The sequence below is a fragment of the Puma concolor genome, chromosome A3 (assembly GCF_028749965.1).
Source record: "Puma concolor isolate L17-30 chromosome A3, mPumCon1.1.hap2, whole genome shotgun sequence".
NCBI classification, from domain to species: domain Eukaryota; kingdom Metazoa; phylum Chordata; class Mammalia; order Carnivora; family Felidae; genus Puma; species Puma concolor.
The window spans coordinates 41,409,989-41,423,323 of NC_141669.1; the positions used below are offsets into that span (position 1 = coordinate 41,409,989).

At 39.5% G+C, this 13,335-nt stretch overlaps 1 protein-coding gene across 1 annotated transcript in view; it reads right to left on the reverse strand.

Moving 5' to 3' along the window:
* Positions 1–13,335, reverse strand: part of DNAH6 (dynein axonemal heavy chain 6) — a 222,804-nt gene that overhangs the window by 88,098 nt on the left and 121,371 nt on the right. Inside the window, exons 42-45 of the mRNA XM_086700734.1 lie at positions 12,671–12,842; positions 11,411–11,557; positions 10,528–10,601; positions 8,699–8,853 (exon numbers count right to left, since the gene is read on the reverse strand). Of these exons, the coding sequence (XP_086556860.1) occupies positions 8,699–8,853; positions 10,528–10,601; positions 11,411–11,557; positions 12,671–12,842 (548 nt within the window). The remainder of the gene's footprint in view (positions 1–8,698; positions 8,854–10,527; positions 10,602–11,410; positions 11,558–12,670; positions 12,843–13,335) is intronic.

Genomic DNA, 13,335 nt, shown 5'->3' on the forward strand with positions numbered 1-13,335 from the left:
GGTGTAGCTATACTTCATGTCTGGGGGTAGGTGGGGGGCACCTGGGTGGCTCAGTTAGTTAAGCGTCCGACTTCGGCTCAGGTCATGATCTCACAGTCCGTGAGTTCGAGCCCCGTGTCGCGCTCTGTGCTGACAGCTCAGAGTCTGGAGCCTGCTTCGGATTCTATGTCTCCCTCTCTCTCTGCCCCTACCCTGCTCACACTCTGTCTCTCTCTCAAAAATAAATAAACATCAAAATAAATAAATAAATAAATAAATAAATAAATAAATAAAGTTCATGGCTGGGAGGAAAGACCTGCTGAGCTTTCATTGTGTCCATCTCTCCCATTTCCCACAGGCTGCTGGCCTTGGTCATACAAATGTAGAGTAAAAGAAAATCTCTTCTCCTTTCTCTAAAGTGTGAAGGATTTTGTCAGAACCTTGGCTGATCTAAGCCACTGCTTATATTATAACCATTGTATTAACAAGCCCAGGGCTTCATTTATAAGGAGGAGCAAGCAGAAATACAGAAATACTGCTGGGTCTAGGAAAAGACAGTGTGGTTCAGAAGGGGAGCTCAATGGGAATGCCCTGAAATGAATTTAATCTAAGATATCGACAACATTTTAGAAAATTTCTGATTCACGTTGACAACAAGAATATGAAAAGCACTGCTATGGTGATACTAGAGTGAACACTCGGGGGAAAAGCTGATTTAGCAAAAATTGGAGATGGAAAATCTGATGACCAAATTGAAAACCTCAGTGGAGGGGCACCTGGGTGGCTCAGTCAGTTAAGGGTTTGACTTTGGCTCAGGTCATGATCTCGAGATTCCTGAGTTTGAGCCCCGTGTCGGGCTCTCAGCTGTCAGTGTGGAGCCTGTTTCGGATTCTCTGTCTCCCTCTCTCTCTGCCCCTCCCCTGCTCACATGCTCGCTCTCTCTCTCTCTCAAAAATAAATAAATATTAAAACAAATAAACAACAAAAAACCTCAGCGGAACACGGGCCTTGCAAATAGGAAAATGGGAATTTGAAATAGGTGGAAAATTCAATAGGTGAAGTAGAAGACAAACTCAAGGAGCTTATCCAGAATGCAGAGAAGAAAGATAATGACATTACAATGACAAGAGAATAGAGATAAGGAGGACAAATGTAGGAGAAACAAGTGGGATCCCAGAGGCCACACAAATGGAAGTGCAGAAGGAGAGACAGGAGGGGACAGAACTGATGTGACAGCTGATGAAACAGTAGGAAGAAACCCCTGAGCGGAACCCATAGATTTGAAGTCCCTGAGGGTCAGGAAAGAAAACCAGAGAGGAGAGGCAAAACATTAAAGATTTTCTAGGAGATACATAAATATAAAATAAAATACGGGTGCATGCATACATATAAAATAGAAATATAGAAATCTATATTTTAGACATAACTGAAGAGACTGTGAGCATCTAAAAGGCAGACAAATTACTCCCAAAGGGACAAATAATTTCAGGCTGGCCTTAGGTGAATATTTTATAAGATGACATTCTATAAGACAATGGTTAGAGGGAAAGCTGTCATGTTATTGCTCAGAGCATAAGCCATCTAAACCTTCCTAAAAGATTTATTGAAGATATATAAAGAAGTATAACTAAAGAAAAAATTGTTTAATGTTCATTTATTTTAGAGAGAGGGAGAGAACATGAACAGGGGAGGGGCAGACAGCAAGGGAGACACAGAATCCGAAGCAGGCTCCAGGCTCTGAGCTGTCAAGGACAGAGCCTGATGCGGGACTCAAACCCATGAATGGTGAGATCGTGACCTGAGCCAAAGTTAGACGCTTAACCAACTGAATCACCGAGGTGCCCCAAGAAGTATAGATAAAACTAAAAAAACCAAGAAAGGGAGAGAGATGTCAGTATAAAGTGAGAAGTGTGTATGAGTCGAGTTCATATACTATTGTTAAGATGGTAAAAAAGATGATAGTATCGATAAATTCCTCTTAAAAAGAAGATACAAACTGTAAAAATAATTTTTTTTAATTACATCACGATTTATCTAAAATTTCAGACTGGGTTATCAGAAACTAGGAAAGCATGGGAGAATTATAACGGTAGATTTAATTTCTCTCTCCCTTTTTTTTTTTTTAATTTTTTTTTCAACGTTTATTTATTTTTGGGACAGAGAGAGACAGAGCATGAACGGGGGAGGAGCAGAGAGAGAGGGAGACACAGAATCGGAAACAGGCTCCAGGCTCTGAGCCATCAGCCCAGAGCCTGACACGGGGCTCGAACTCACGGACCGCGAGATCGTGACCTGGCTGAAGTCGGACGCTTAACCGACTGCGCCACCCAGGCGCCCCTCTCTCTCCCTTTTAACAGGAAGTTTGCCTGTGTGTCTGAGTATCTATCTTAATTTTATTCAAAATTCTAATAATTAGAAAAGACCAGGTTCAAATATTTGAAAGTGATAATGGCTTTATTATTTTTTAAATTATGAAAGTAAAACACAGTCATTGTAACTGAGGGGAGAAAACCAGTGCTAAGCCTTCCCCATTTGTAAGCTCTATCACAAGGGCCTGGGTGTTCTTTAAAAAAAATTTTTTTTTAATGTTTATTTATTTTGGACAGAGAGAGAGAGACAGACATGAGCAGGGGAGGGGCAGAGAGAGTGGGAGACACAGAATCCGAAGCAGGCTCTAGGCTCTGAGCTGTCAGCACAGAGCCCGACGTGGGGCTCGAACTCACAGACTGTGAGATCATGACCTGAGCCGAAGTCGGATGCTCAACCGACTGAGCCACCCAGGTGCCCCAAGGGCCTGGGTGTTCTGATCTCTGAGAACGGTGCCTAGCATAGTAGGGGCTTCATCAGCATTTGTTCAGTGAATTTATGTATGTTGACTTGTATGTGTGTATTACAAAAATGGGATTAAACTCTAATTACATTTTGTTTTATGATTGTTTTGCTAGATAATGTATTATGGACATTTTCATGCTAGTAAATACAGCAACAAATATACCATACTTATTTAGCCAGTTCCCTAGTGATGGATATTTAGTTCTTTTATGTTTTTCCTATCATACTAACAATATTAGAAAACAAAACTTAAAGCTAGCTGCAAATAGAATCCTTTCAGGTCGTTAGAGTGAGAGAGAGGGAGACCATGAAACAGAAAGAAGTTGCATTAAAAAGGAACAGAAAATACGTTAGGATGTCATAAATGTGGCCATTAAAGCCATGTTTTAAAATAGTATTTAATTATATAGGATTTTGGAGGCAAATGTAATGTAAGTGTTAAAGGCATGATGTTCAATAATATGTGCCATAATACAACTTTGTAAAAATCTCTATATACTTACAAATATATTTGAAAGAACCATACAATTTTAATAGTGGTTGTCTCTGGGTGAGGAGGTGAAATTGTGAATGTTTTTCTAAATTCTATAATGAGTATGTTTACCACATGATCAGAAAAATAATCACAAAGTACAGTAGTTCCCCCCCTCAGTGATGGGGGATATACTCTAGGATCCCAGTGGATGCCTGAAACTATGGGTAGGATCAAACCTTAGTTTTCCTATACATACATACTTGATAAATTTTAATTTATAATTTAGTCACAGTAAGAGATTAACAACAATAATAATAACATAGAACAATTATAACAATATGCTATAATAAAAGTTATGTGAATGTGGTCTCTCTCAAAGTATCTCATTGTACTATACTTCCTGTGATGATGTGAGATAAGATGCCTACGTGATGAGATGAAGCGAGGTGAATGAGGTAGGCATTGTGACTTGGAGTTAGGCTACTACTGACCTTCTGACGAATCATCAGAAGGAGGGTCATCTGCTTCCTCACTGAGGTTGACTGTGGGTAAGTAAAACTGCAGAAAGCGAGACTGTGGATAAGGGGAGGACAACTGTAGATGTAGTTCTGCCTCGTAGGAAATACAAAGATGCCTTTTTTTCTGCAATAGTTCTATCCTCAAAAAGATCTTGGTGATATGAATTTTTATAAATAAAATTACACTTCTAAGAAAAAGGGAGACAAATGTCATTTCTTAATCTACCTCTGAAATTCAGTACACTTTTACCAAATCATCTATATCGAAGTAACCAACTTCTACTTCCAGATCTTAAACACTATGACTTAGAAAACATTGATCAAACAGCTCCTATGCACCATTATCTTTGGTGGCAGGGGATAGGAGCATGTAGTATGAGCATAGAACAGGAAGTCTACATTGAAAAGTGCTCCTCCAGGGCGAAGTAGACTTCTAAGTCATTATTTGGGATCTTCTAAAATAAGAATTAAACCTTCAAATTTGTCTCCTTCAGTTTCATACCTTCTTCTGTCCCTCAGACCAGTCTGCTCTTTCCCTGCCCTGACTGCCTCGATAACACAGCTTTTTCCAGGACAGGGGTCAGCAAATAATGGTGTGTGGGCCAAACCCTGCCCCTTCACTGTGTTTTTAAAGTTTATTTATTTATTTGGGGATGAGGAGAGGGAGAGGGAGAGGAGAGGGAGAGGGAGAGGAGAGGGAGAGGGAGAGAGAGAGAGAGAAAGAGAGAGAGCACATATGCACAGGGAAGGGGCAGAGAGAGAGGGAGAGAGAGAGAATCCCAAGCAGGCTCTGCACTGTCAGTGTGGAGCCTGAGGCGGGGCTCAAACTCACAAACTGTGAGATCATGACCTGAGCCGAAATCAAGAGTCCCATGTTTAACAGACTAAGCCACCAAGAAGCCCCTTAAAATTTTTTTATGGCCTATTAGCTAAGAATGTTTTTGTAGTTTTTAAGTGGCTAACAAAAACATCAAAAGAAGAGTAATATTTTGATATGTGAAAATCATATGGTTTTCTAACATTAGTGTCCATAAATAAAGTTTTATTGGAACACAGCCATGCTCACTCATTCATTTACTGAAGGTGGTTGCTTCTGTGTTTCAATGGCAGAAATGAGTCGTTGTGACAGGGTCCATATGACCCACAGAGTCCAAAATATTTCTTATTGGTCCTTCTCTAGGATCCTTTGCCAACTCCTCCCCTTGAGTAAGCAAATAGATGATGTAGGCAATATTTCCATGGCTGTCTCTGTCACAGTGCACACTAAACAGAAGACACATCACATCATCTGTTTATTTCTCTTCAGTCACCTAGGTAGGTATAATATTGAGAGGTAAAGGGATATGTAATAATGTTTTGCTGTTTTTTTCCATAATGTGCATGTGTTCCGCAGTGGATGAAATATTGACTGTTAAAAAATCTTGCACTTTATATGTTACTCTTTCCTTGTTTCAGGTACAGTACAGTATTTTGATTATTTTCATCTGATATTATTGGAAACAAAAAATCTTACAGCACTTAATAACAAAAAGCTTATAACTTAATAACACCTCTTCCCAGTGTTATTTTTTCTGCCAACTTACATATCAATAGATAGAAAAGTCCCTCCACTAGGAATCCCCCAGCATTACATTTTCTCTACTGCAGTAGGCAAGAGATGGCTGTCCTAATTAGTAGCTTACATTTTCATTGAGATCTGTTTTACCATCTTTGTACTGTGGTGACAACTCTGGGCATATGTAATGGGTGGAAATACCCAGGTGCAAACTGCCCTTTGAAAACACAGGCTCTAAAGAAAAAAAAAATGTTTTTGGTTTGGGAAGGCTTTTATCTACTTATCCTATGCAAAAAATAAAAAATTAAAAAAATAAATGTAAAATGTCACCAACAAATGGAAATGTAGTATCTGCTAAATTACTGAATTCTCCCATAACTCATGTTCATAATGAAGCCCTTTCTGTTGCTCTTCAGCAGTAGGTATTTGAGAGCTCTTACAAGTAGAAATTTGTTTACTCTAATTCCTACCTTCTGATCCTCCCTAGAAAAAGAAGACGTCTATGCTGTAATTCACATGGCAGCCCTTTGTGTATCTGAACACCAAGTCTCCTCCATTCTACAAATGGCTTTTCATTTCCTCCTGTAATATTTTAAGCAATCCTTGAGTGGCCTGCTGACTCTCTTTCATAAAAATAACAAAGATTATAAATACAATTAAGCAGACTTTGCCTATAGTCTGGTCTCTTCTCCAGGAGGTTTCTCAGACCAGAGTATTATTAGACCATTATTATTTTTTTTCCAGGCTTAGGGCCAGTGTGAGCTATAGGATAAAAATTGTTAGGAGCTAGCATGCGGGTATGTAGGCAGGGGGAAGGATAAGAAGCAAGTGGTATCTCAACAACCCAGTGACAAACTATTGTTATAACACTGGAGTTGTGACAAAAATAGATTCTCAAATTAGAGTTGATTAAACAGCAGAAGTATAGGAAAGGTAAAACAATTGATTGCTTATGGTTTACAGAAAAAAAATCCTGAGGATTTAACTGTCCAACTTAACACGATCCAACACTAAAATGTAGTTGATGAGGGAAAAAAAACAAAGCCATGAAAATCTTGCTATGGTAGCAGACTGCAGGAAATCCTGTCCTCACACACACTTTACACTGCGGATTGCACAGAATACTATATCAAATCTGGGCATCACGTTTTAAGTGGAACATGGAGAAATTATCAAGTGCTCAGTATGTGGAGGCTGAAAATAATCTCTAACAGGCAACGGTGGAGGATCTGGGTTATATCTGCTCAGAGAAGGGAAAGCTAAGTGGAGCCTAGTCACAATTTTCAAATATTTGAGGGCTATAATGAAAAAAGTGGATCCATTTTGGGTGGAGGCACCCGCAGCACAGTTAGAGCCAAAGGACTGGATGCAATTCTCAGTCTGTGACTCACCAGCTAGGGGACTTGGGACAATTCACCTAATCTTTCTGTGGTACACGGGACTGTCCAAAAATGGCTGCAGTAACGTTTCTGGTCCTACTTGCTCTTTGATCCTGTTAAGAGACAGTCTCTGACCCTTTGTTGTCAACTGGGTAGGCCTGTGCGACTCCTTTGACTAACAGTATGGTATAAGTGATGTTATGTGACTTCCGAGGCTGTTGTGAGAGGGCATTTGGCTTCTGTTATCACTCTCAGGGCACGGGACTTTGGAGCCCTGAGCCATGGGAGAAGCCCAGACACTCTGATGCTGCTGTGCTAGAGAGACACAATCAGTGCACACACAGGCAGAGGTGCGCCATGTGCTCCAGATACTGTGTGACTTTGACTGCATTGAGACACCCAAGACAGAACCCCTGGGAACCTGAGATCAGGAAATAATGAAGCTACCAAGGGTCACGGTGGCTTATCATATAGCAACAGACCACCGGAACATTCTCGGAGCCTTATCTGTAGAGAGAGTATGATACTGGGCCGCAGAGAGCTGTTATCACAGTGAAACGCAATACTCCATATCATTGGTTCATACTCACACCGAGTGCCATTATTATTACTGCTCCACTGGATGGAACTGACAGCAGATGTCACAGGCAGCAAATTGTGTATCATCCTTCAAGTGTCATTTTAATACTTAGAATTGTCAACAGTATATACATAAACACCTAAAAAAGTGGTGTATCATAGGATTTCCCTCATATGTGGAATTTAAGAAACAAAACAAATGAACAAAGAAAAACAAGAGACAAACCAAAAAACAGACTCTTAAATATAGAGGACAAACTGATGGTTAGCAGAGGGGGGTCCAGGGAGTGGGAGAAATAGGTGAAGGGGATTAAGAGTACACTTAATGTGATGAGCACTAAGTAATGCACAGAATTGTTGAGTCACTATATTGTATACCTGAAACTAATACAACACTGTATGTTAATTATACTGGAATTAAAATTTTTAAAAAGGGGTGTATTCCCCAAGGACTGCAGATATTCAGGCTGGATACCTATTTGTCATGGGCATCCCTTAAAGGATACTTGCAATGGTAAAAGTCAGGCTTATAAGCAGATGGAGTCTACAATACTTGGATTCCACTCATTTTATTATAATCTTGAACCCCTTATTTCTTTAGGCATACACATAATCAGCCTTTTTATACTGTACATGTATCTCTGTAAACTACCTTATATCCTTTTTTTTTTTTTTTATAATGAGACAGGGCATTTAAAACAAATAAAAACAATCTATTAATATTTAATCAAAATAATCCCTGGGTTCCAATTCATGCGGTTTATATTTAAAAGATATAAAAAATAACTTTTACATTATAGCAAGATTTGCCAATAGGCCTTTGTCCATCTGAAAATCTATTTAAAGTCTTTTGTACAACTTAATTCTTACCTTTCAAAAAAAAATTTTTTTTAACATTTATTCATTTTTGAGAGACAGAGACAGAACGTTAGCGGGGGAGAGGCAGAGGGAGACACAGAATCCAAAGTAGGCTCCAGGCTCCAAGCTGTCAGCACAGAGCCCGACGCAGGGTTTGAACTCATGAACCCTGAGATCATGACCTGAACTGAAGTTGTACACCCAACCAATTGAGCCACCCAGGCACCCCATTTCTTAACTTTTTCTTAAAGATTTTTTAAAGTTTATTTTGAGAGAGAGAGAGAGAGAGGGAGAGTGCACATGCACAAGTGGGGGAGGGGCAGAGAGAGAAAGGGAGAGAGAGAATCCCCAGCAGGCTCCACACTGTCTGTGTAGAGCCCCATGTGGGGCTTGAACTCATGAACTGGGAGATCATGACCTGAGCTGAAATCAAGAGTTGGACATTCAACCCACTGAGCCACCAAGACACCCTAATTCTTACCTTTTAATACAATGTATTATTGGACACCCTATAGTACTATACCTTGAAACATGTTCTATAGCATCCTGGAAGAACACCAACTTTACTTCTTTGGGATTTATAAGGTTATAATCGTCAAGATAGTCCTGTAGAACATTTGCGATTTTCTCCATATCAGGCATGTCATTGTAAATCCGATCAGTCTTATCTGCTGCAAACTATAAGATGATTTATGGGAGAGGGACCAAGTTAGATCAATTATGATACAGAAATACACACATTCATAATCTTAGGAGGTAATATTCTTTCACCCATGTTGCTATTTAATCATCTGCATGCATATATATGAATATGTGTTATATATTGTATTATATAATGTACATATTAGCAAGGCTTCAAAACCAAGGAAATGGGACTAAGAAACTCAGATTTTCATGGATAACTGAAAATCCATTTCATTTAACTTCAAATGGCACATTGGAATTTCAGCAATCTTTGCTATAAAATCCACACAGGAGCTCAGAAATAGGTTTTCATACTTTCTCACTGTACCTTATTGTGGTTTCATATTTTTGCTCTCAGCCTGTTGATATCAGAAAAGCTAAATGGGCTGAAAATTATGCATGCCAGACTGTTAGGGTTATAAAAAATCATGCCAGAACTACATGTAGTTTTTACCAGTGGTCATCTCATTAATTAAACCATTGGGAATGAAATTTGGTGTAAACTATAAGGAATTGAGTTCCTGTGTGAGGTCCTGTTTGGACCTGTTGATGACGTCTTTTCTTTGCTGTAGCAACTGCCCTGGGGGCATTTTTATTTGGAGCCATTGATTAAAATACTCATAGGTAATGCAAGAAGGGTCCAACTGCTCTTTTCCTATTGCTTTATTCCCCTATTTGATAATTAGATCAGTAGGAACACATAGGAAATATAATCACCACCTGGAAACAAACTTTGGACTTTGTTTTTAAATACATTTAAATAGATCTGTTTCACACAAATTATCTTTTTTATTTGTCAGGGGTTACAGGGTGATGAGGTAATTGCATACTTGTAATAGAAAGACAAGTTGTTCATTTGTTTGAAAGCCTGCTGTATACCTAGCTCTATGCAGGAAGCTGGAGATTTAGAGTGAACAAAACAGACATGGCCCCTGCCCTCTTGAAGACACTAGGGATGTTGCACCCAACAAGAGTCAACTTGGAAAAACAAGATGGTTATCAATGAACACAGGTAGGATGGTTAGATGGAAGGCTTATTGGGGGTGGTTCTAGAGGGTTGGTGTGTACATGTTATTGGGGGTACAAACTGAGGAGGAAGAAAAATTTTGCAATTAATGAGAGCTACCCTGAAATGAAGAGGGCAGCACTGGTAACCTAATTAGCTTCCACTGCCAGAAGCATTTAGGCACAGGCTGAACAGCTACACAGAATACAGTAAGGGGGATTCCAGTCCTGAGTTAAGAAACTAATTCTCTCTTCTTCCTTCCAAATTGAAAACCTGATGGGGCTCTGATTCAGACTATTGCCAAAACGAATGTGACTAGATCAGGAGTCAACAATCTGTTTCTCTACAGGGCCAGATAATAAATATTTTAGGTTTTGAAGGTCATTATAGCCTTTGTTGCTACTACTGCACTCTGTCTTGTGATGCAAAAGCCACCACATAAAAATATAGTGCACAAATGGACGTGGCTGTGTTCCTATAGAATTTTATTTACAAAAATGGGCAGTGGGATATAGATTTGACCTATGGGCCATAGTTTGCTGACCCTTGGTCCTGATATTTAATCTTCACAGATGTAGCAAAGTTCTTGCTGAATATGAAACTGAACTGTAAAATAGTAAATACTTTATAATCTTCAAATGTAGTCAAGTCAACATACTTGCCTTAATAAAGTCTCCAAAGATGATGGGTTTTGTCAAAAAATATTCCAGGCCAATTGCAATTCCAAAATGTTTGTCTATTCAAAAAACAAATCAATTTTTAATATATGATAAGCTTGAATGCAATACTTCAATAAGATATACAGAATAATATCAGCTGTTACTTTACTTAGAAGGCTTAACTAGTATGAATGAAACTGAGAGAAAGCCATGTTAACACCATAACATTTTAGTTTGGTTGATAATCTCCTGAATTTAAGATTAAGAATATTTAATGTTAATAGACATTTTATTAAATAATAGATATTAAATATGTATTTAATAGGGCGCCTTGGTGGCTCAGTCAGTTAAGCGTCCGACTTCAGCTCAGGTAATGATCTCACGGTCTGTGAGTTCGAGCCCTGTGTTGGGCTCTGCGCTGTCAGTTCAGAGCCTGGAGCCTTCTTTGGATTCTGTCTCCCTCTCTCTCTCTGTCCCTCCCCCACTCACACACTGTATCTCAAAATATGAATAAACATTAAAAAAATTTTAAATATGTATTTAATAAATAAGAGGTACTTTAGAAATATCCTAGCTTATTACCAGACAAAATGCTGGTTCTCCTAACTTTCCCTTTTCTACTTAGAATTCCCTTTCTGAATTTAAAATATTAACTCTTCTTGAGTTTCAACAAGAGGATTTTTATAATATTTCATATACTTCTACATATTTGAATCATTGAAGAGAAAAATGTTTTTACACATGAATGACTGAAACCCATTTTGCTTTACCTTATCTAAGCTCATTTTAATTTTTCTTTATGGAAATCAAATGGTTTTTCCAGTCCTCCCCACCCCACCCCACCAAAAGAAAGAAAAAGAACAGCTACATAACGAGTGATATTTACTGGCCATTTCTGTCAAAATAGCATGGAAATAGTGCTTATCTTCATTATTAATCAAACGGTCATGGAAGACTCTTTGGCATTCATGGCAAAAGAGTCTAAATATCTGTATTTCTTCTCTTACTGTTCCTGGATCACATTGGAGGATACCTGTTTGTTTAAGAGAAGGGAAAAGGGAAAATTCTACATTTGTGGAATATCTAGTAACAGGTTAATTAACTAGAAAATCCTTAAGTCCAACTTTATCCCCACACCACCAGAAATGGGTGCTTCCCCAATGGGTATACACACATAGAGTAATGGTGATTTCACTTTTTGAAAGCAAAATTGGACACATTATCTGGCAAACCCCTTTTTCTTGTTTTGTGATGTTTCTTTAACTGAACACGTGAAGTGGTCAGACTTCACAGTATAGGCAACGTTCATCTCATTATTACGTTGGGTTGCAACATGTTAAGTGAGAACTGTCACAGCTCTTTAATATACATATATATTCATCCAGGCTGCCCCTGCCCCGCTGCCCCGACCCCTGACCTTTACACTGTTTTTCAGAACACCAATTCCCTCTCTCATTCTCTCCCAATGTTCAGTCCTCACCAAATGCCCTTGGTCTTTCTGGCTTCTACTCAAATTACTCTGAGTACTCCGAGTATTAATATAAATTGTAATTGTAAACATAGTTGTAATAATACCAAGTTACAACAAAAGCAGTGATGTATAGCAATCCTCCAAGTGTTCACTCTATGGGGGACCCTTCACTTCCCACAACACAGTGCCGAGAGGGTCAGGGAGCACATTTACTACACGCACAGGTGTAGAGAGCAGACAGGATGAGTCATACAACAAAAGAACAGAATCCCTGAGTAGGCTGGAGAGGATGGGACCCAGTGTCAGAGAGAGTACTGGCACGTGGTCCGAGTAGGGACACGTCAGCCATTGCAGTAGGAGGGAAGGCAGATGCAGGTTGTCTAGGAGAGTTGGAAGATGGGGCAGTCTCGTTTGATTTCTTCTATTGTTTTCAGTGAAATAAGAAGACAGGTCATCAGCTGGGAGCAAGAAATGGAAAGGGATGCTGGTGGTCTGAGGGAAGCCGTGAAGTAGTCAGTCTGGGGTGGGGTTTGGTGGGGACCCGAATAGGGAACATGTAATGAGATTTCTGGGTGTGGCACAGACACTCATCTACATACAATTCTACTGAGAGACTGGGGGTGAATGGAAATGAAGGGAGGGTGCAGGTCAGAGAATGAGGGTTCCATACATTACCTTGTACACATTTGGATAAATCCCTCAAGTTAAAGATGTAATGGGACTTGGCTGGTGTTGGCAGAAGATCAACACTCATTCTGTTATAAATCTCAACTGCAGCCTCTACAATGTTTGATGCGGTTTGCTTTACAGCTGGTGGGAAGTCACTGAGGAAGCCATTTAAGATGGCCTAGAACAAGAAACATAATGTGAGAGGGTTAGAATTTTTTTTTATGATGAATGTTTTTCCTAATAATAACTAGAAAGTTGGATTCCAATGCAAGGACATATGGGTGATAAAACTCTTCCATTCACTTCAGAGTATGTCCCCTAGAGTGGGCGCACTCCCGTCTTCTGAGATTTGTGATCCCTGAGCCACATTTGTATCTGACCAGAGAACGGACCAAACTTACTCTCCGTGTAATTTAGACTTCTGCTTACTGTGTGTCCAGAGGGTCATTGTGGAATGCCCAAACTCATCTGGAAAAAGTCCTCTCTCTGATTTTTATGGGTGAATTACTAAGAGTTCCATAGACTTCGTCCTCATGTATGTTTAAAGTACAACTTACTCATAACAGCACCTCTTCCCCCCTTTAGCGTCCCCAGCATATGGCCCCACCCTGTGATTAGATCAGGAACACAGAAGTCTCCTTTGACACTTCCCATTCTCTGTCCCCCCCAGT